Source organism: Marmota monax, unplaced genomic scaffold (genome assembly GCF_021218885.2).
Source record: "Marmota monax isolate L192 unplaced genomic scaffold, Marmota_monax_Labrador192_F-V1.1 WCK01_AAM20220418_F8-fsc00347, whole genome shotgun sequence".
Lineage (NCBI taxonomy): Eukaryota > Metazoa > Chordata > Mammalia > Rodentia > Sciuridae > Marmota > Marmota monax.
The window spans coordinates 51,130-73,502 of NW_026694678.1; the positions used below are offsets into that span (position 1 = coordinate 51,130).

General features: G+C 46.4%; 1 protein-coding gene across 4 annotated transcripts in view; it reads right to left on the reverse strand.

Moving 5' to 3' along the window:
• LOC124078531 (mitochondrial peptide methionine sulfoxide reductase) overlaps positions 1–22,373 on the reverse strand; it is a 230,007-nt gene that overhangs the window by 46,576 nt on the left and 161,058 nt on the right. For all 4 annotated transcript variants that reach the window (XM_046423354.2, XM_058572344.1, XM_058572347.1 and 1 more), the window contains exon 3: positions 16,808–16,927. In XM_046423354.2, the coding sequence (XP_046279310.2) occupies positions 16,808–16,927 (120 nt within the window). The remainder of the gene's footprint in view (positions 1–16,807; positions 16,928–22,373) is intronic.

Genomic DNA, 22,373 nt, shown 5'->3' on the forward strand with positions numbered 1-22,373 from the left:
GACAGCTAAGGAGATGCGTGATATTTTATGAGGGGAGACACCCACGTGCTAACAGCTGGAGCTCCAGGAGCTACTGGAAATGAAAAGAGCATTTTGCAGTGATGCAATGACACGCAGTGAGAAGGCGACTAAAATCCACCCGTGTTTCACAGAAGCCCGGTCTTGCAGAGAGCAGCTCTTGGGTCCAAGGTGAGAAGTTGTACCAGAGTATATATAAACTTGGAGGGAGAAAACCTCAACTCTTGAAGTAAAATGCACTTCCCACAACAAGCAGTCACACACACCTGAGGTCTCTCAAGAAATATTTTTTAAAGAAAACTACAGTCAAATCCTTATTTGCCCGAATGAAGAGGAGGATGTGAGGGTATGAATAAGCATGTGCAAAGCTTCTAAAAGGACTAAAGCATAACTTTGTCTTGTATCTATATTTAATTTCTAGAAGCATTGACTACTCTAAGGATTCACAGGACAACAAAATCAGGCGATGAAGACCCAACTACAAGAGGGTTGAAGTTGCTGGTTCTCTGCATCTCACTCTCCTGCTCTGAGGCTTCCCGGGTCCCTTCTGAACAACCAGAGCAGGAGCCCAACCCTGAGTCCCAGTGGGCCGCTGTGAAGCCCGGGCTGACAGCTGGGATAGAGAAAAAAAGAGATTCCAGAAGCCCCTCAGGGTTAGAAGATCAAAGGATCTGGAGTTCATCACAGGAAAGGCTGACTAGTCCACGAGGAGACACAGGCTCTTGGGAAAATGTACAGGGCCCTGCAAAACACCTGAGCACTCAGGATGCCTCCTGGCCTAGGGAGCTTTCTCTTCCCCTTGGACAGTGCACAGAGGTGTCTGATTTCCTGTGTGTCCTGAAGCAGAGATCACCCTACAATTTACGGCCTGAGGTACTAAGGAATGGTGAGGCCATTGTCCCAGAACTGGGAGAGTCAGAAGGAAGATAAGTTGTGAGGTATAGGAGAATGATAAGGAGATTGGGTTTAGCCATGACAAGTGATAAAGCACCCAACTTAAAGCCAGTTTTATTATCAACCACTGAATATGTGACAACTTTCCCAGACACTAGGCCTCAGGGAGGGGTTGAGATGACCCGTCATTGATGGTGCTGACACCATCAAGCAAAGGACGTCGGCGCCAGCCACGGGTGGTGGACAACCACAGCCAGCTGAACCCAGGGAGAACAGCCAGGGTCAGCTACTGGGATCCCTGGGAGTGTAATGGCCAAAGGAGCAAAAAATGAGAGGCCACAACTATGGCATAACCCGGAGTAGAGGTCCACGTGCACAAGAGAACAAGAGAAGGAAGCGGTGAGTGCAGGACTCGGCACCATGGAGTCTAAATCGGCGCTAGGAGAATATCGGGAGTGAAAGAGCCTGCTCTGGAGGCGCAGTCCTGCCTCCCAGGACACACTGCTCTACCAGTGCACCAGCGTGGAGTGACGCCAAGGCAAGCAGGCCTGTGAAAAGGTGCTTCACATCATACGCCACTAGAAACCGCAGATGGCAACAACAGAGCGGTAACACTGCATGTCTGTTAGAGTGGCCCAAATCCCAAACGCTGACAGTGGTGGCCACAGCGTGGAGCAACAGGTACCTCCTTCACTGACGTTGGCAGAACGGCATAGCCACTGGGGAAGTCAGTTGGATGGTCCCTTACAGCGCCATGTAGTCTTCCCACGTGATCTGCAGTCCCTTCCTAGGTATTTATCCAAATGACTTCCCAACTTACGTGTATACGAACCCTTGTACTTGAAGGTGTATGGCAACTTAACTCAAAATTGCCCCTAAACCTGAACAACTGCAATGACTTACCTAGGTAAACAGATAAACAACCTGTGGTGCATTCATGTGGTGGAATACTGTTCAGTGACAACAAGATTCAAGCTGGCAAGCCACAAAGACTGAAGTGACCAGAGCAGATTTCCAACTGAACAAAGAATAAAAAAGAATCTAAAAAGACTGCACACTCAAAAAGGCTACAACTACACTCCGAAATGATACAACCATAGGAGAGTCTGAAAAGTAACAGCTATGAACAGCAAAAACCCAGGGGTCACCAGAGTTTAGTGCGGGGGTGGGAGCACAGGAGTTTCCAGGGGCAAAACTGTTTTCAGTGCTATCCTGGTGGATACCTGTCATCATTTATGCCAAGAATCATGGCGTACACATTGCCAAGAGTGAGCCCTAATGTAAACTATGGACTCAGTTGATGTATAAGTACTGGCTCATCAACTACAACAAACATTCCACACGAAAGTCAGATGTCAGTTCCAGGGAATGTATGTGTACTGGGGAAGAAGCAGGCAATCTGGGGACTCTACATACTTCTTCCTCCATGTTTCTCTAAATCCAAAACTGCTCTAAAAATTGAGGTCATTTTTTAAACAGCAATGGATGTACACCTTTGTCAAGACAGAAGTATGCTTTGCCCACCACTGTATCTGTTGCTTAGTAACTTTAAAATAGTAAGTGAAGGAATAATTTTTAAAAGCTTTCAAAAGAGGACTCCTAAGTGAGTGTATAAACACATCAGTGCATATTAAAACACTGGATGGCAGCAATGTAGAGACACCGTCACATGAGATCAACAATACCAACAAAGAACCAGTGCAGAGGCCTAAAAATATAGACAGAGAGAATGGCTTTATTTTAGTTTAAAGCTGTCTTTTACATGATGATTCTATCTTGTATTTTACACTTTATTTTGAAAACCAAACCACATTCTATAACAATTTCCAAGAAAGTTATTATTTTGCATTTTGTGCTCAGAGTAAAACTTCAATGTTAAGAATATTTATTTATTTCAGATGTTTTCTGCTCATGTATCCAGATATTATTTACTCTCCCAGTGTTGAGACTGACCTATGATGATGACATTGAGAAGTGACAATTAAAGTCAGGTTTTATAAAGATGAATTAAAAATATCTTTGTACCAAAAAAAAAATCTTTTTAATGCATAATCAAACTTCCTTCCCTTACTGACTTTCACTCGCTCTTTTTCTCATCAGTGCAAAGTGATGCTCGCTGCCCTTTCAGATCATGAACACGATGTTTCTACCTCTGCCCAGGTATGTCCTTGGATTCCCTAGCTGGCATGTGTGGTCCCTGGGCAGCCAATTTATGCAATGAATAGTCCATCTGTTGCCTAACCTCAGGCAACATGATCAGCCCATCTGGGGTGTCGGTGCTATGGGTGCCTCACTTGTGGGTGCTGCTGGAGTTGCAGGGTGCTCTCCTGTCCACTCTCTCTCCATGGAAGCATTGCTCCTCTGTTCCATTCAGCTTGGACTATGGCAGGATCCTCTCCCACTGCCTTACTAACCAGAACTCCGTGCCTGCACTGTTGGCCCAGGCGTGGTGGTGCTACCCAGCTCTTGATTACCTGTCAGATGTGATCCTCACCTGGAAGTGGAACTCTATTTTGCGGCAACTGGGCCAAATCACAGGGTGCACCTCCTTCATCGACATCTCTCCTGCACACAACTGCTCATTCCTTCTGTTCCTTGCCATTTATTTGGAAGCATTCTCTTATGGTGCCCCCGTTTGATCTTGGCAGTGTTTATTTCTAGTCCAAAATGGGAAACAAACCCAGGTAACTTGGTTGTATTTTCATTTCTGAAACTGCCATGTCAAGGAAGCAGGCCTAGGCCCCTATCTGGAACTTCCGGTTGTCACAGCCATGTACCCAGGTCACCAGTGAGGGCCCACGGGTCGGGTGAGGCAGCCAGCCCAAACAGGGAACCCCAGGCTGCAGAGGAAGCTCGATGGCAAGGGGAGGGCCAGGGACAGCCATGACAATCAAAGAGGCAAAGCTGGAGATGTGGAAGGTAAGACCAGGCGGGTGGAAAGCCCAAGCCTGGCTCTCTCCTCTGTGCACCAGACCCTTCCCTTTACCCTGGGCTGTGTAGTACACGTTCCTGCAGCAGAATATTCAATATAGCATTTCCAAGCTTTGCCAAGGCCCAGAATGACACCTTCCCCTAGTAAGCAGTCAATAGATTCTGGGGGAGAGTAGTGCGCGACAGGAAGACTGCCCCCCACCTCCACCCACAGGGCGGCCAGTTACCAACAGGGCAGAGAGTAGGGCCCTCAACATTCGGTGCGGTCAGGAAGGACCCTTAACCACCTGGCTGTGACTGTGAATAATGTTCTTTCTCCTCCCATTGTGCAGGTTGAGTTCAGAGAATCCTCCAGAAACTCACAATCACATTTATCCAGCTTCCAGAGCACTCCAGAAACCACCCGTGTAAGCTGCTTTGCACCATTGCAGCCCGAGAGATGCTAAATTTAAAATCTAGTGACCACCCCCAGGTCCAAGTCCACTCCTCAGGGCAATGAGCACCTCATGGACTTCATAGGGCCAAGGCAGCAGGTAGACACGTAGAGCTACTCTCCTCCTCCCCTAGCTGATGGCCTGCTGCTCATCCGGGGTGACGCCTGGTTTCCTCCAGACCTCTGCTCTCAGGCCACCTGGAAAGGCTTGCTCAGAACTCAGTCTCTCAACTTTTCTTGCGATAGTTTCTGGTTCTTCAGCCAATCAGGAGCATCTCTCAAGACTTCGTCTGAGCACCTGTGTCCCCAGGCCATTCCAAACTTCCCACTAGATCCTCAGGCACTGCCCCACTCAACGCACAGGGTACCAACAGCTCCGCATGATGCCGGCTGACTGGGGGCCTCTGGTGCGAGGCCTGCTCCAGGTGTTGTGGGATAAGGAAAAGACACAGCCCCCACCTCAAGGACATCATCATCTAGTGTGAGGGAAGCCTTTGCTGCCACCAAGTCCTGCCTCAGGGCTGGCCTGGCAAACTTGAGTGTCTTGTTCTTTTAGGGGGAGGGGTATTGTACATCCTCCTGAAAATCAAGTTCTTTGCATTGTACTTACCGCACTTTCTCCTCCTCCCCAGAAAGACCCCACAGTAGTTAAAAGCAAAGGCTTTGGATACAGACCGTCAGGGTGTCAAATCAGTTCTGCTGCTTACTAATGATGTGGGACAAGTCAAATAATCTCCCTGTACCTTGATCTGCTCCTTTTAAAATAGACATGCTATCATATCCCATACCCTCACCCCGTTCAGCTGTAGAGAACTGAAGAGGTTGCTACAAATAAAAGATCTGTAATTAGATCCTGTTTATGGGAAGCACTAAAAATATTAGCCATCATTTTCTTTCTCCAAGCTCATATTTAAAGGCCATCAGAATGGGCAGGTGACAATCTTATAATCTCACCTCTGACTTCTAAGCACACCTGCTATGTTCTCCTGGCTAGAGAGATCAATGTCATCAATACGTCCAGCCAGAGAAAGACTGTCCTAGATAAGGGAATGATTTTTGGACCAAGGCAAGTCCCCTCCTAAATGGGACTCTACTTCTCATCAAAGCCTTGAGAAGCTAGTGCAAAGACCAGGATGCAATTGTGTTTATTTAACATCTATCTGTATTCACATGGAAGGCCACGGGGGGTGCAGTGACTTAAAATAAAGTTAAAAGGCCACCAAGAGATGCAAACAGACCAGGACACATGCCATCAGGGTATCTAGCTGCCTGCCACAGGGAGACCCAGGTCTCTGGGGAAGAGGACTCCATGTGCCATCACACTTCCCCACAGCTGTCATTTTCTCCCCTCTGCCCAAGGACCCTTCCAGGTCGCTGGTTTCCATCTGTTCAGGGCTGTTGCTGGCCACCTGAGGGACATGCTGTCACTCCCACCTAGTAAGCCCTTGTGCATTTGTAAGCATAAATCCCACCTCAGAAACCCCTGGCCAAAAACATGGCATATCCTAAGCAACCTTCCTCTCCCATATAACTCAGATGTGGGTAAAATATATTTTTAAGCTTTTAAAACTTCTTCACTGAGCGAGTACAAAAGAAAGGCCTATGCAGAGGCCACAGGCAGGATGTACAGAGGCAAGCAAGCCCCAGAGTTCTGGGAGCTTCTCCTGAACCTCCTGGGGGCAGGGAGGAGGACAGGAGTTGCAGTCTGCCCACCACCCTCAGAGCCAGGAGTCTGATGGGAACCAGCCTCCAGAGCTGGAACCCTGAGTACGACAGCCTCAGGGGAAGGTGAAAGAACCCAGCTGCCGCCCAGCTGCCCCCCAGCACAGACACTTGCCCATCCGAATCCCCCTATTCTGTGAAGGGAGAAAAGACACCTTCCCCTGGGAACTTATCACCACTGGCCAGAGGCACACAAACGTGCTATCTGAATTCTTGTTACCTATGTGATGCACCCCTCCTCCCCCCCGGAAAAGTTCAAGCGAGAAATTGAAAGTGGTTTTGGTGGTGAATCTCCAAGGGCCTGCCTGCAATTGGCCTAAAGGAATCCTCCTTGGTGGAAGGTGGATTTGGCCTCCTCAGCCTAGAGTTCCTGCATTCACCTCCCTGCTGTGTGGTCAAGAGCAGCTTCCTATGATTACAGCACCTTTATTCATAGTTACCCAAACCTGGAAGCACCCAAGATATCCTGCAGAAGGTGGTGAGTAAACACCTGTGGCCCATGCAGACGAAGGGTACAATTCATCACTACAAAGAACCGAGCTACCGAGTCATGAAGAGACATGGAGGAACTTTAAGTGCATATTGCTAAGTTACAGAAGCCCATCTGAAAAAGCGACACGTTGCATGATTCCAACTCAATGGCATTCTGTAAAGTCAAAACCATGGAGACAGTGACAAGTTCAGTTGCTGCCAAGGACTGAGGGGACAGAAGGAAGAAACAGGCAGAGCACAGGATTTTCAGGGCAGTGGAGCTATTCTGCAGAATACCACAGCAGTGGAGATGTGTCACCAGACACTTGTACAAGGCCATGCACAGCACCAAGAGTGACCTGATGGAAACAGCACATCCCTGCAATTTTACCCACCGTGGTGCTGCAGCGCTGGGGAGGGCTATGGGAAACAGGGTGTTTGTGGGTGTGTAGGGGCGGCGGACACAGGACTTTCTGCACTCTCTGCTCAATTTTGCTGAGAACCTACAAATGCTCTAAAAATAAATGTTTATTAATTTAAAATATTGATGAAAAAACCCAGATGCCTCCTGATGCTCACTCCTGTGACCTCAGCCTCTGGTGTATGGCTCTGCCATCTTTACAATGTGATTCAAAAGTGGACAGATGATTTGCTCTGGAGCATTTCCAAACTATCAAATGCAACCAAACAAGCCTTAAACAAAATGACAGATTCTTTTTTTCTTGTACACATAGATACTCAAGTTCAGGCACCTATGGCTTTCTGTCAACCGGCCCTTCCAGAGCACAGCTGGCCTGCTGACAGCCACACTGGTGTCATGGTGGCTAACAGGCCCGTACTGCCAGGACTGAAGGGGAGGGGCAGCTTTAAAATAAATACACTGGAGGTCCAGAGCTGCGTGGGACACAGTGTGCTCTGGACCACTTGCTGTGAGACCTGTTACTTGTGTGAAAATGTGTACCCCAGGGCTCCTCAAGTGCCCAGGCATGCCTCTGAGCAGACAGAGATGAGAAGGCCCCTGCCTGTGTTCTCTCTGCTCGGCCCCCCTGATGCTCCTGGGGCACAGAGAGCAGCTGCGGGCTTCCAGCAGGCCCTGTGCCGAGGGAGGGTGGAGGCTCCCCATTCCACTGCGTTCCACCAGAGTGCAGGTGTCCCTGGCCTCCGTGCTTTACAGAGAGAGCTCCTGTGGGTTCTCAGGAGGCACCTTTGGGGCCACAACAGAAAAGACAGTGTGGGAGTCAGGCCCCTCCAATCAGAGCTTCTGGGAAACCATGTCCTCCTACTAGACTGTGGTGCAGAAATTTCATATTAAGATAAGATTCTAATGCTTAATTTAAAAAAAAAAGAAGAAGAAGAAGAAGATTCAAAACTCACTAGATGTGCTCTAAACTATCCAACTAAGGAAAAAGAAATCCCACATTTCTGTGGATTGGGATTATCTAAATAGTTCCAAAACATTTTTGAAATTCTAGTTTATACTAAAAGAAAACAGCAGCTTTACTGACTATTCAGAGGCTGGCATCACTGGTAAGTGACTCCGGGCCAATGAGAGCAGCCGTGACAGCGCAGTGACCTCCTCAGAGCCACTGGCTCCTGCCCGGTGCTTGGCTCACAACCGGGCATTTTCATGGATTCCTCTGGTTGTGACTTTTCCTTGGCAGATGGGGCAGTCACTGACCCAGATATTTATTTTTAATGTAACTTTTAAAAAAAGAAATCTCGTTCTTGAAAATTTGTTAGTCATTAGGAAGTCATTAAGACCCAGCGTATCACATGAAATTCCTGGATTAGCTCACCCTTCCCCATGAGGTTATTTTCTGTTATTACAGTGTGGCTCCATTATATGTGATTTGAAAATATCAGCATAGGCACATTCATCAATGGCTTTTGCAATTACATTTTAAGAACTGCTTGCCATAGCAAATTCCTCTTAATCTCCCTTCTAAATCTTTGAGAATATAATCCCGAGACAATGAAAGAATAACCTATGTCTTATGTTGGGTGTGCACAAAGGATGCTTTGATTTTTGATTCTTTCCATTTTATTTATTTCCCATTTAAAAGGCCTATTCAAGTTTCGCCATTACATATGCTGAAACAGTGACATATTTAACCACTGAATGCCTGACAGTCTGTTGACCTTTGAACGCCACACCTGTTCGCCAGCAGAGATTCAAGTTGTTCAAGGAAAGAGGGGGGTGACCAGCCCAACGAGCTAGAGGGTATTAAAATATCAAGGTCACATGAAGAATGCACAGCACAGGCAGCAGTCTTCAGAGAATCTGTAAACTGTCAGTTTCGTGCCTCTCCTTCAAATGATGAAAGAACAGACGGTGGCATAGTGGAGTCTCTGGTGAGGGGCCTGAGGAAGAAGGTCAGCCCTCAGTTTCCTGGAGTCACCTGAGGACAGCGGTGGCCTGGTGCCTCATGCTGCTGCTTGCTGGCCTCAGTGCTCTGACGCTGTGGGAATCCTCCTCCTCCCTGACTTCTGCTGCTGGACTTACACCTCCAGGGAAAGTTTCAGTATCTCTGCTAAGTGTGCAGGCCCAGCAGACCCATGTCTTCTCAACGCTGGGGACCCTGAACCCGCCTTGGCATGGCAGTTCCAAGCCCACATGAGTAAGGGCAAACGCCTGGTTCTGCACAGGTGCTGTGGATGGAGGCTCCGACTGCAGGGTCCAAGGGGAAGGACGGGTGATGACGCACACGGACATGCTCTGAATCCAGTGACAGGAGGGAGGGTGGGTTTCTTAGTGTGGGGCCATCTCTCTCACGTACTGAACACTGAAGAAGATTTGTGTGAGACTGAGCCAAAGGCTTGAAGGCTGTGCTTGGGGACCAATCAGTGTGGGAAGGGTGGGAAGCCAGTCTGCAGAAGCCTTGAGGGACAGGGAAGGCAGGAAGCCAGGAACCGTCTCCCTGTAAGGTTTCCTCCTCGCCCAGGCCCAGCAGCTCCGCCCCTGGTGCAGCAGACGGTACAGAGAGCACCCACGGTCACAAGAAGGGTCTGCCAGGAGGCTCCAGTGTGGACATCCCTCGTATCCATGGCTTCACTTCTCAGCTTTCAGTACCCATGGAGAGAAGAGGGTGAGGACAGACAGGCTGTTCAGAGAGAGCACGTTCACATAACTGCTGCCGCAGCACACTGTTAGAGTGGTTCTACTTTATTACTAGTCATCACTGCGGATCGCTTGCTGTGCCCAGCTGGGAAGTGGAGTTTAGTCACGGGGCAGTACGTACAGGAAAAGCACTGTGTCTACGGGGCCTGGGCAGCCTGCAGTTTCAGACATCCACTTGGGAATTGGGACATGTCCCCCACAAATGACGGGGACTGCTGGGTCAGTCTAACAGAAATGAAGAGCAAGGACTAATTGACAAAATGTCCACCCCTTTATGTCTTAATATTTCAAACTCAAAGCCCCCTCCACTCTGAATCCCTGACCACCAACCTCACCTGGCAAGGGGGGATGAGGTAAGATTCTAGGAGTCAGCCATCGCGTGCCATCTGGAAGATTAGAAAACACTCCACCTCTTCTCCAATCTCTCTCTCAAATCACTTCTGTCAAGCGCGGTCTCTTCCACAGACAAAGGAAGTTGCCCCAGCGAACGTTAAAACATGGCACATTCATCAGGATCCCAACCTGTAATGCTGTGACAGGTTCACTGTGCAGCCTAAATCCTCGTCGTGCAGGGAATACCTCGATGCTGGTGCAAATCCCCATGGCAGCCTTCTGGAGCCCAAGGGTTCCATGGTCACCCAGTTTGAAAACTGCTGGACTAGCAGATATTTAAAGCCCTTTCCAGGCCTGGAACATGTGACCTCCCCATGACCTGTGCCCCAAGACTCCTGCTGTCAGTCCTTCAGAGGGTGAAATTTGTCAAGAAGCCAAGCTTGTTGGAGTGACTGAGCTCACAACAACAGCAGTTCCCCACTATCTGTATTGCACCCCTTTGGGTGATGGGTCCACCCAACCAACTAAGGTGCCCTGAAGAGCTGTGTGTGCTCAGGGCTGGAAGAGGGGCTGTACTCGGTCCTAGGGGTTACAACTATGAGCCAAGGGTCCTGACCTCAGAGCCTGGATTGAGATAGATAAGCATCTTTACTCTGCCTGCTATAAGTTCCAGGCCCAATGTTATGACTAATAATAAGAGGAACAAAAAGTGATCAAACTGCTTGTAGCAAGAACTGAACACCAAGTCTTGCATTTTCAGGGATATGTCAATAACTTAGTAATTTACCTTGACTGACATTGAAATGAGCACAATAAGTCTGACTATGCACTGAAAGGGGATTTAAAGTAGTCTGCAAGGAATTTAGAAAGAGTTTTCCGTGGCTCGATAAGATCTGCTAATAACAGATCTCAGCCCTGCTTTGAAGAAGAATGGGACCATTAGTCTCGTGTGAGCTGCGCAGACGTGCACTTCCACCCAAACACTTCAGAAATTAAGTCAGACTAAAAGGCACACAGAGCTGCTTTATATTAATGGAGAAATTATTATTCGATGCTTAGTTGAAGCTCTCAGCATCCAGGAGAGAACAACATGCACTTGGGGAAGGGGTGGCTATGACCTACCAAGAACACAGAGGAGGAGAAGAAGGAAGCGGTCCCCCAGCATGCACCTGCTGTAGGCTGCCCCCTGCCTGCCACGCACCTCCTGACCCATCACTCTCACCTTTAACATACCCAAGGGCTGGAGTGGTGGGAAGCAGATGTTCTAATTTTGTAGAGTAACTGTCCATTGAAAACAATCCCACCTTCAAATAATCCAACCACAGCCAATGGCCTCATAAAGGAGCACTGCTTCTATTTTACAAGAGAGGAAAGTGAGGCTCAGGAAGTAGGGAGACAACCGGGCATCTACACCCCAGGAGGCCTCCAAAGACTCCCACGCTCTGCTCCCCCCAGAGGCAGGAACCAGATCAGACCTCTGTGGACAATTTGCCTGACAATCCCCCAGAGAATCCTGTGGACAGAGCAAGTGTCTGGGCCTCAGATTATCTTGAGGATGTGTGAATCTCACGAGGAAAAGCCACACCGCCCCTTTCATGCTTCTGGTTTTGGTGCCACTTGGCTGTGCAGATTTCTAAAAGCTTATGAATAGACTAATAAACATGGAATTGTTCTGAACATCTGTAAGCAAAATACGAAAAGATATTACCCAGTGAATGAACATCCTGGGTTTTCTTGCCAGAAATGGGGTATTTGTATATTAGGCTAATGCTCTGAAATTAACCCAGAATGCTTATCCACCGCAGAATATCTTTTCATATTTTCATCTGTACAGTTGTTATTATAAAATGTAAGAATAATTCTCTATCAGGGTATTCAGGAGTCTGAATAGCTCAATTACTTCCAGAATCAGTGCCGTGAAGCAGCAGCATGCCAGTTATCAGTTGGTTTGCATAACAACCATTTGAGGGAGCTCGTGTGTGTGTGTGTGTGTGTGTGTGTGTGTGTGTGAGAGAGAGAGAGAGAGAAGAGGAAACCAGGGTCAGCGCAACTCCTTAAAGCAAACATGGAAAACCAAGCTTCTGTCTGACTCTGGAGAAAGAAGCCTGGATGGAGGAACCAGTGCTCTCAACATCAGTTCATAACACGGCATCTTGCGCGGGTGCAGTCCCATGAGGCAGCGCCATTCACTTAAGAATACCTCTGTGTTGGGCCTGGGGAAGTGGCTCAAGATGTAGCGGGCTAGCCTGGCATGCGCGGGGTGCTGGGTTCGATCCTCAGCACCACATAAAAATAAAGATGTTGTGTCCACTGAAAACTAAAAAATGAATATTAAAAAATTCTCCCTCTTTAAAAAAAAAGGAATACCTCTGTGAAGCTCTCGCGCTGCGCACTCCAGGTTCTGAACTCCTGAGTGCCAGGGAGAGACCTTATTCATAGGAATACAAGAGAATGCGTTAATCCTTGCAAGTCATTCCAGGGAAGAACAGTGGCCACCAAGACTTGTGACCTCTCAGCATGTCTCCTAGAGACAGGTCACAAGCCCCCTGGAAAGCAGGTCTGCTGGCTACCTTCCATCAGGTCAAAGCCAGGGCCTGATTTAGGGCAGCAGCCGGCTTTCAGAAGGCTTCAAACTCAGCCCTGAAACACCCTGGAGAGGAATATTTCTCAGCCTGTGCCTTACAGGCTCATATTTGACAGATCCGAGGAACGGAAGCTTACCAAGCTTACACACTTGTTACATGAGAATGGCCATTTTTAAAACAGGTTTGTAAGTAAGTAGGGAAATAAATAAGTCAGGTTCCAATGAAATTATCGACAACTAGAGAGATGGGGAATCTCCAGGGAAATGCAAGGAGGCAATCACAGCCTTTGGAAAATCATGGAGGTCTGGCTTTGGCTCTCAGCTTTGAAAGCCCAAATTCCATGTTTATCATTCAATTCCACCCAAGGTTAATCCAATTTGAAGAGAATGACCCATGCAGACTAAACTCACAATAGACTGAGATATACATCTCAGAGTGACATTTTATTGAATTTGGAAAGAGAATTAGAACTGTCTGCCTGACTGATCTGTTCTCATTGCATTTTCTTGCTGTATACAATCACCACCAGAAGACAAAAAAATAGAAGATTCTACAGAGTGGATCAGAACAAGAGGTTAGTGATATAATTTCAAAGTGTCATGATGTCAGGTGGTATGCGTCTTCCCAGAGTATCCCAGAGGGTGCCACTGGGGCTTCCGTACCCTCCCCTGGGCTGACCAACCTCCTCCTGAGTCCCCCCACCCACATAGCGGGGGAGCTCTCCACTCTGATTCAGGGCAGCATCTTTATGCTCTCTCCCAATGGGCAACATTACTGTGAACATAAGGAAATGTTAGCTCCTTATATCTTCCACCTACGTCGGGCTCCAGGCACATGTGTGGATGGAGGTGCCCGACATGCAACAGGCATCTTGCTTAGATGACAGTTGTCATGGTTTAGATGTGGTGTCCCCCAAAAGCTTGCATGTGAGCCAATGCAAAATGGTTCAGAGGAAAAATGAGAGTCTTAACCCAATCAGTGAATTAATCCCTGATGGAATTAACTGAGTGGTAACTGAAGTGGTAGGGCATGGCTGGAGGAGGTGGGAACTGGGGTGGGGCCATGGGGTATATATATCTGTATCTGGCTAGTGGAGTCTCTCTGCTTTCTGATCAGCATGTGAGCTGTTTCCCTCTGCCACACTCCTCCGCCAGGATGTTCTTTCTCACCTTGAGCCCTGAGGAATGGAGCCAGCCTTCCATGGACTAAGACCTCTGAAACCATGAGCCCTCAAATAAACTTTCCTTCTCTATAATTGTTCTGGTGGGTCTTTTAGTCACAGCAGCAAAATAGCTAATTAAAACAACAGTCAACTTCACCATGTGTCACTGCTGGGGCCATCCCCCGCTCATCTGTTCCTAGAAGTTGTACATCTTTTCCAGGTGCCTGATGGAGACTCTATCTTGGGTTTCACGGTCTCAGGCCCCTCAGTCTTCACAGGGAGACACCACTGGAGGTGAGGGCGTGCTAGCTGACCTCATGCTTCTGCTCGCAGACGCGCTCACCCAGGCCGGCTGGGCTGTGCACACCCATGAGCAGGGTGCCTGGCCAACTGGAGCCCTGGCTCCTCGGCTCAGGGCCGCCGATCTGCACGCCGACAGTACCGTGGAGGCTCTGACATCTGTCATCCCCTGAGAGATCAGGGTGGGGCTTTGACAGCCCCCTTCCATAAACTGGTTCCTGACCCAAGAAACCAAGTGGTACCTTTGGCTCCAATGTGCTGCCACAATAGAGAAGGAATTTGCATACAATAGTTCTTCTCCTTATAGTTCTTTTCTTGAAAAAGTAAAAATCAAAAACAAAAATCTTTACAAAATATTCATAGGTTGTGATCAAAGTTTGACCAACCCAAGAGTAAGCAATTTTGAAATGGATGCAAGTACTGGGACAGACTAGAGTTTCTCCCACACTGAACCTCAGCAATTATTACACCCCTTAGCAGAGTCTGGTTTCCCCAACACATTGGGCAAGGCTTTGCGCATGAGGGGGCAGAGGTGGGGAAGGCCTGACAGGCCACCTGACTTTTGTCTCCTGCACTCCTCTCCTCAGTCAGAAATCTGTAATTAGATGGTTACCATAATTCCTCTAGCTGGGGACTTTATTTCTCCTTCCCTGATATTCCCAGGGATTTGAAGCCTCTACCATCCCGAGCCAGAGGAACCACTATCACAGCCTCTTGCTACCCCTTTTATGATCAGGATAACAATAACAAATTCAGGGGAAAGAAATCATCTCTCCTTTCATGTCTGGGTTAGACCCAGTAAGTACCTCTTTCCAATCAGGAGCAAGTTTCCATGGCAACCACACTTCCTGAAGCCACCGCTAACTTAGCAGGAGTGTTGGCATCACACTTTACTAGCCTCCACAGTTCCCGTCTCCACCCATCACCACAGACCTCTAATGCCAGCTATTTGCATGAACTGGATCTTAAAGGGTTTGGTTATTTCCTTTCTAAACATCAGAAGGTCAAAAAAATTCTTTGGTATTTTCCTACAGTGATCATTCAAACACACATTAATATATCTAAAACTGCAGAAGAGGGATAGACCTGAAAGAGGGGTTGTGACTTGGTGCAGGCAGTGTGTGGAGATGAATGGAGAAGGGCTGGCACGGAGCAGCAGACAGGAGATTTACACCACGACAATGGCGTAAACTTTGAGCTGAGAGCAAACCAAGTGGAAATTCCAGCCACTGAGCACCCTGGGTGAGGAACCTATCCTCCCTGAGCCTCAACACTCCCTCTGCAAAAGATGGAAATCAACAGGCCTCATGGGAGAACTGTCTGGAAAAATGAAAGACATAAAAAGTGCCTGGCGCATAGTAGGAGTTCAACTCACTGTACCTGTCATGGTGTCACTAAGGTAGACGTGAACTGAGGGAGTCTGAGCAAACGATCAATCACACTATTCTGGCTGATCATCATCATTTTGCAAGATGAGGATAACAGCACAAGCAATGGACATTCTGGGGTTTTCTAAGCCACAGTTTCATCGTAGGATGATAAGTCATGCCTGGAACCACAGGAAGGAATCTATTCATTTTCATTCCTAAGACTTGAGAGGATACACCTGGGCAATCTCCCCAGTTCATCTGAATCTATTTATAGCTCTGCGTAAGCATTGGTTTAATTTTGAAACCAATGCTTACTTTAAAAGATAAAGCTGCTCGTGTACTCTTAAATTCCATTTGTGTCAATGTGTCAGACGGCAGACCTAGTTGGACCTTCCCAGTTGGGATAGGATACAAAATATTCTGTTAAAAAATGAGCCTTCATACTTCCTGAGCTGGCAAGAAATAAAAGGGAATTCATAAAGGCCAGAAACAAATCCAGAGAGGTAAGCTGGCACTGAACTAGAATGTTCCAAAGGGGGCATTTGCCTCTTCTCTGCAGAAAAGCACATTTTTCTTTTCCTTTCTTCCCCCTCTCCTGTAAAGGGCCGGAGAGTAAACATCTCGGGCTCTTCAGACCATACAGTGTCTGTGGTCACCACACAACCCTGCTATTGTGGCAGGAAAGTGTTCACAGATAACATGTTTTTAAAATTGGGCACTGCTGTGTTTCAACAAAACCTTATTTACATAATCACACAGGGAGCGGGCGTGGGCTGAGAGCTGCGGTTTGCGGATCCCTGCATGATAGTGTGGCTTTTCACCATTTTCCCTCCAGAAAACATGCCTTTCACCTGAGCCATTTGAGCCACGAGGGGGGTCGTTGCACTGATTGCCCTGATCTCCTCACTTCCCTGTGTCCCTGAACCTTGCCTGGGCTGGTCTCTTGTCTCACACTGACCCTGGGCTAGACCATGGGACTTGCTTTGGCCAGTGGGACAACAGCAAGTGTGCCACAGTCAGAGAACGGGGCTCCTGCCCTCCTGCTGTTCCTGGGTTCTTGCATCCACCACTGTGTGGATTAGCCCTGTCCAGCGTGCCACACCCCCATCCCCATTAGGCAGCCAATAGCACCGACTGCCAGACTCGGCCAAGAGCGGCCAGTCCCAGCAGCCCACAGTGGACTGCAGCCCCGGAGAAAGAGCCTGGTGCTCCCAGCCCAGAGGGCACAGCAAGCTGGAAGCTACTGGGCTCTGGGTGGTTGACCAATAGCAAAGGCTAAATGATACCTCCCAGAGGAAGTTTGTTATCTTCTAAAAATGTAAAAGAATCAAACAAGTATATTCACAGGGATGGTAAAGGGAAGCCCAAGGAAATATTAAACATAACTGCTATTTCCATGCTGAAGAGGCTCTCGTGCACCAGCAGGGACAGGCCTGTCCCTCCTAGTAACACACAGCGCAGTCCTCCTACCTGAGCAGACTTCCTTGTAAGTGGGGTTGGGAGTGTAGCCTCCTGCGAAGCCCACTTGAGTCGAATACACTCCCTTCAGGATCCAGAACTTCCTTTCGGCTCCCCAGAAACAGCCCATTCCTACAAAAAACAGAAGGTACAGGTTAATCCCCTTCCAAGGCGAGTGCCCAGTGCACTGCAGTGCCTATGGGCCAGGACACAGAGCTCGACTTTGTCTTGTAAAGAAGGAGGGGTTTTAACCTTTAAAAATAATTTCATTTAAAGTTGTTTGTAAAGATGTCTCTGTTTTCACTGTACAAAAACTCACAAAGCCTTAGATTTTAATGGAATCAGGTCATCTATACCCTTCCCAATGACACAGTAAAAGGATAACTATTTTATGAATATTTCCATACTCAATTCATAAATTAATAGAAATTCATTTAATGAACAGCTTTCTGGTCATATTTTTAAAATATTTTAACAAACAAGTGTAGCACTACATTGCTAATTTTAATGGAGAAACTTACAAAATCAACATAGATTGATGCAGTATTTCCAATGAACCATTTTGCATACGTGCTCAGTTTTTAAAAATTTTTAAAGTCACTGTAAATTTGCATGTGATAAATCACTTATTACCCACATATCCAATCTTTTGAATTCTATTACTGAATATAATAAATGGAGGGGGACAGGGGGAAGGAAGGGAAGGAACAACCACAAACTCACTCACAAAAGTCCACTCCATTCAACAGGGAGCATCATGTTCTCCCAACAGGTACAGCTTCCTCAAACACCTGGTGGAACCAGGCCCAGCCCCAGGAGCACAAGCACAGCTACTGCATCATGTCCTTGGGTTACACACAGGGACTCCCATTTCTACCCTAAGCTTCTGGACTGCCCAGTACAACTGCTGTAACACGCCCATCTCTAGAAGTAGCAAGACAGATGCCTCACTCACACTGTACTCAGCTTTTTAAACTCACAAGTAACTAAGATGAACAACAGTTGGTAAGTTAATGTATGCCTCCTACTCCACAATCGCCAGATTTGATAGACTTAATGACAGAGCTGTAAGAAAATTTAGTTTGCTGACATTCTTGACACTCATTTAATATTCTATTTTAAAAATTCAAAGCAACAATAAATAGCCATAATATGATGTTCATGAAGTTATACATTATTCAAAAATATTCTACTTGCTAAAATGTGAGGGGAAATCTACCACCCAAAAATAGGTTAATAGTTTTAAAATATGATAGAGCCAAATAATTAAATTCAATGCAGTAAAAATTACTGTTGTGATAATGTTGCAACATGGAAATATGCATGTGATTATATCATAATTATCTAAGGCTAAATTAAAAAGGAAAAACACAATTATATGCATGTTTTTATTATAACTATAAAAATATTCACACCAAAATAGACTGGAAGGAATTGTACTGAAGTTATAACCATGAGAATATTACAGTGGTGAGAATGGAGAAATACTTTTTCATTTTTAAAGTTTTTCTGTGATACAGTTCTATCACTTTAAAAATGAAAGGTATATATTTTTTTAAAAAAATTCAAAGAAATAATAGAAGCATATACATTACTTGAGTTACAAACTACTACAGCACTTCTCCTGTTTACAAGTGAATTATTTATTACTAGTGATTATAAATAAATGTTTTCTGAGTGTGTATTAAAATTGAGTATCCCCTGTCTCTGGCAAAAGGATTCAGCACAAATTTTACTTTGCTGTTCCCTGGGATGAGGGACTGGTGCTACAGAACCTCTGGAGGACAGGGAAACAGTGAGCTCGACACTACTGGACATCAGCAGCCTCAAAGCCACGCAGGAGCCGTGCAGGCGCCACACTGGAGGCACCCCGCCTGATGTTCAGGAGTCCATGGGGTTCGGTGAATAAAATATTTATATTGCACAATGACTCATAACAACAGTACCAAAGAGTGTCACATCTTTAACATTCTACATACAAGGGACATGACAGGCTTCAGTAGCCAGCCGACCAGATCTTGGTCTCCAATTCTCCCAGGTGCCTCTTGATGGTTCAGGCCATCTCTCTTCATGGTACCATAGTTCCCCCCACAACACACACACACACACACACACACCTTATCTTAAGTTTTGTTTTCTGAGATTTCAATCTCCTTAGACAATTATGGTCTGAAAATATTGAATGAAAAACTCCAGAAATAAATAATTAAATTGCTTGCCATTCTGAGTAGTGTGATGAAATGTCACTGTCCCCTCTTTCCCACCTGACACATGAATCATCCCTTGGTTCAGCGTATCCACGTGGCGTGCACTACCTGCCTGTTAGTCACTCATTAACCATATCAGTTATCTGATTGGCTGTCGTGGTATCACAGCACTTATATTCAAGAAACCCTATTCTTAGGCTGGGGTTGTAGCTCAGCAGTAGAGCGTTTGCCTAGCATGTGCAAGCTCCTGGGTTCGATCCTCAGCACTACATATAAATAAATAAAATAAAGGTAATGTGTCCAACTACAACTAAAAAGCAAATATTAAAAAAAAAGAAACCCTATTCTCCTTACTAATAGCCCCAAAGTACAAGGCTAGGAATGCCAGCAATTCAGATACGCCAACAAGAAGCCAGAAAGTACTGAATATATAATGTTCACTGCTATCTGCGGTTTCAGGCTCCACTGGGGGTTTTGTCAAAACCTAAAATATTCTTGACTGAACCAAACAAAACATTAGTTATAAGTAAAAAAGCAGTTCATCCTCTTTTAATGTTTAGTAGGGATCAAGAAATGGCCTTGTTGCAGGGAGGACAACCAGACTCCCACTGGGCCAAGGCCTCCAAAGTGCCACCTGTGGCTGACAGAACTGGTGTGAGATCAATGGACACGTATCTGGAGAGGCACTGACTTAGGACAGGGGTTGTCAGAACAACAACTCCTCCTGGAAGCAGTGTCTTATCTTGTGGCTTGCAGTATGGCAGAGCATTCAATTTGGGGGTTGAGTGTGAGAGCATGTGTGTTTAAACAAAGAAAACAAGCTTATTTATGGAAGAATTCCTCGTAACTTTCAATAATCAAAAGGAGTTTTGTCATCAAATAAAATACAGTATTCACTGTATTATTTTAAATACTCATATTTTAACCTATTGAAACACATTTCTGAAAGCACTATTAGGCAAACATCTTGTGACCACCATCCACAACCCTCCCCAAAGCAACTCCTATTGACTTTTATAGTAATTCCTTCCTGTGTGTCTTTATATTTTTATCATCTAAGAGTCCATCTCTGGCATTATATTAGTTTTTTTTTATTTTAAAATTTTGGTGCACTTTTAAGTCCTTTCCATTGACAAGTCCCGCTTCAGTTATTTTCCTTTTTATTTGTCGGCTAAAGAACGCAAGCTACTTGACCCGCATCACGATGTGCCTCAACTTGCTCCTGTCCTCAGAGGGCAACTTCCTGTGCTGGTTCTTTAGATGGGAAAAGGCATTTCAAGACCATGATGTGGGTACGACTGATGCTCACCACTGAATGACCACCCAGGGGAATCCCTGGGGACTATGCGCTAAAATTGACCATCGAGAGCGAGCCCAGTGGGTGCAGTCACAGTCCATCATGGAAGAGAAGTTATACCCAGGATCACACGTGAGCAGGGCCAGAGGGCATAAGCAGGTTGTGTGAACAGGTAGCCAGCCTCCCCAGCATGTACTGGGGTGTGCCCACACAGTCCCTCACTCCATACCTGTGGCTGTATGGGGACTCTGTAAACCGGCTAAAGGACAAGGTAAAGGCCTTTTTGTTTTGTTTTGTTTTGTTTTGATTTGCTTTGTTTATGGCTCATTATGTGAGAGCGAGTCAAACGTACCTAACAGCCACACTGTGGGATCACTTAGGAGTGGCCAAGAAAGACAGTGGTAAGGGAAAACCCTCCCAATTGGTAGCCTTGAGGAGCACACAGTTACCCACCTGTGGAAGAGGTAGCCCACATTTAGTTCACTCGTGGGCTCGTGGACAGTAACACATGGCTTGGTTGACTAGTCAGGGCAGAAACAAAAAAGTCCAGAAGATCAGGAACAAAGAACCCAGGATATACAAAGGAGTGCGCGTCTGCAGCGTGAAGATCTTTGTACCACACATTAATGCTGACCAGAGTGCACCCACCATGACAGAGGCACTAGCCAACAAAGAATAGGCCAACATCCCTTGGCCAGCTTCTTCAGCCACCCTAGTACTGGCAATATGGACACAGGAGCAATGTGGCCATGTGCAAGAAATAGGCTTTACATGAGCCCAGAACCTAGACCCCCTCTCACCAAGTCTCATCTAGCTGCTGCCACCACTAAACACCCAATACGATAGCAACAGAGATGGTCACCAGGCACCTTACATAGCACCATTTCTTAAGGGGATCGATCCACCACGAGGGGCCAAGGGGTGAGAGAACTCATGTATGTTCACGTAAGAGACAGATACTCCTGGAATGGGTCTGCCTCTTCTGCCTTCAGGGGCCTGGCAACATACTATCAGGTTAGAGCAGGTGACTGACTTCGTAGCATAGGGGACACATCTGTGGCTCGTGACACAGTTCCACCTATTCACTATACAGTGCACTACCCAGAAGCTGTTGTCTGGAAAAAGCACCAAGACACGGGGGTAGACCAACTCAGAGATGGCACTCTGAGGGTGTGTACCATCCTTCAGGACACAGGATAGGCCCTCCCCGAAAGACCCCAAAGACACTGGCATGCCATGCCACCCAGAAGACAACGCACGTGTTTTGAAAGCAAGGGGTGGAAACAAGATTAGTTGCTTTTACCATTCTCGGTGACCCACCGGGGGCTTTGTTCTTCCTGTCCCCACAACTCTTGGCTCTGTGGGGTTAGAGGACCTGACCCCCAAAGAGTGCACACAGCAAGAGCCCATCACAGTCATCTGCTACAGTTCTCATCTAGGCACTCTGGGTGGAAAGAGCTTGCCGGGTGTCACTGACCCAGACTGTAAGGGAGATTCCTGTTTTGCCAGGATTTGGTGTTACAAGTTATATACAATTTGCCAGTTGGCTGGGTTTTAAGTGGCATCTCATTGTGACTTTAATATAAACGTAGCTAATTAACAGTGAGGTCGAGGATCTTTACATGTTGTATATTGGCTATTTACATTTGCTCTTTCGTAAATTGCCTTTGTTCATTTTTCTATGAGGTTGCGATGTTTTTCATATTTGTTATAATTTCAATATGTTCTGAATACTATTTTTGCCCATTATTTATTTTCAGATATTGTGTCTAATTTGCCTTTTATCTTTGGTTATGATGCCTTCTTTCACACAGAAGTTTTCAGTTTTAATGTGGTTAAATTTCTATCTTTTCCTTTTTCACAGGTATTTTTTGTATCTTGCATAATAACTCCTTACATACATAAAGATTATAAAGACAATATCCTACATTTTCAGAAGCTTTAAAGTTTCATTCTTCATTTTAGGCTGCCAATCTATCTGGAAGTAATTCTGTATAGGGTATGAGGTTGGGATTGAATTTATTTTATTTATTTATTTATTTATTTATTTATTTATTTTGGTACCCGGGATTGA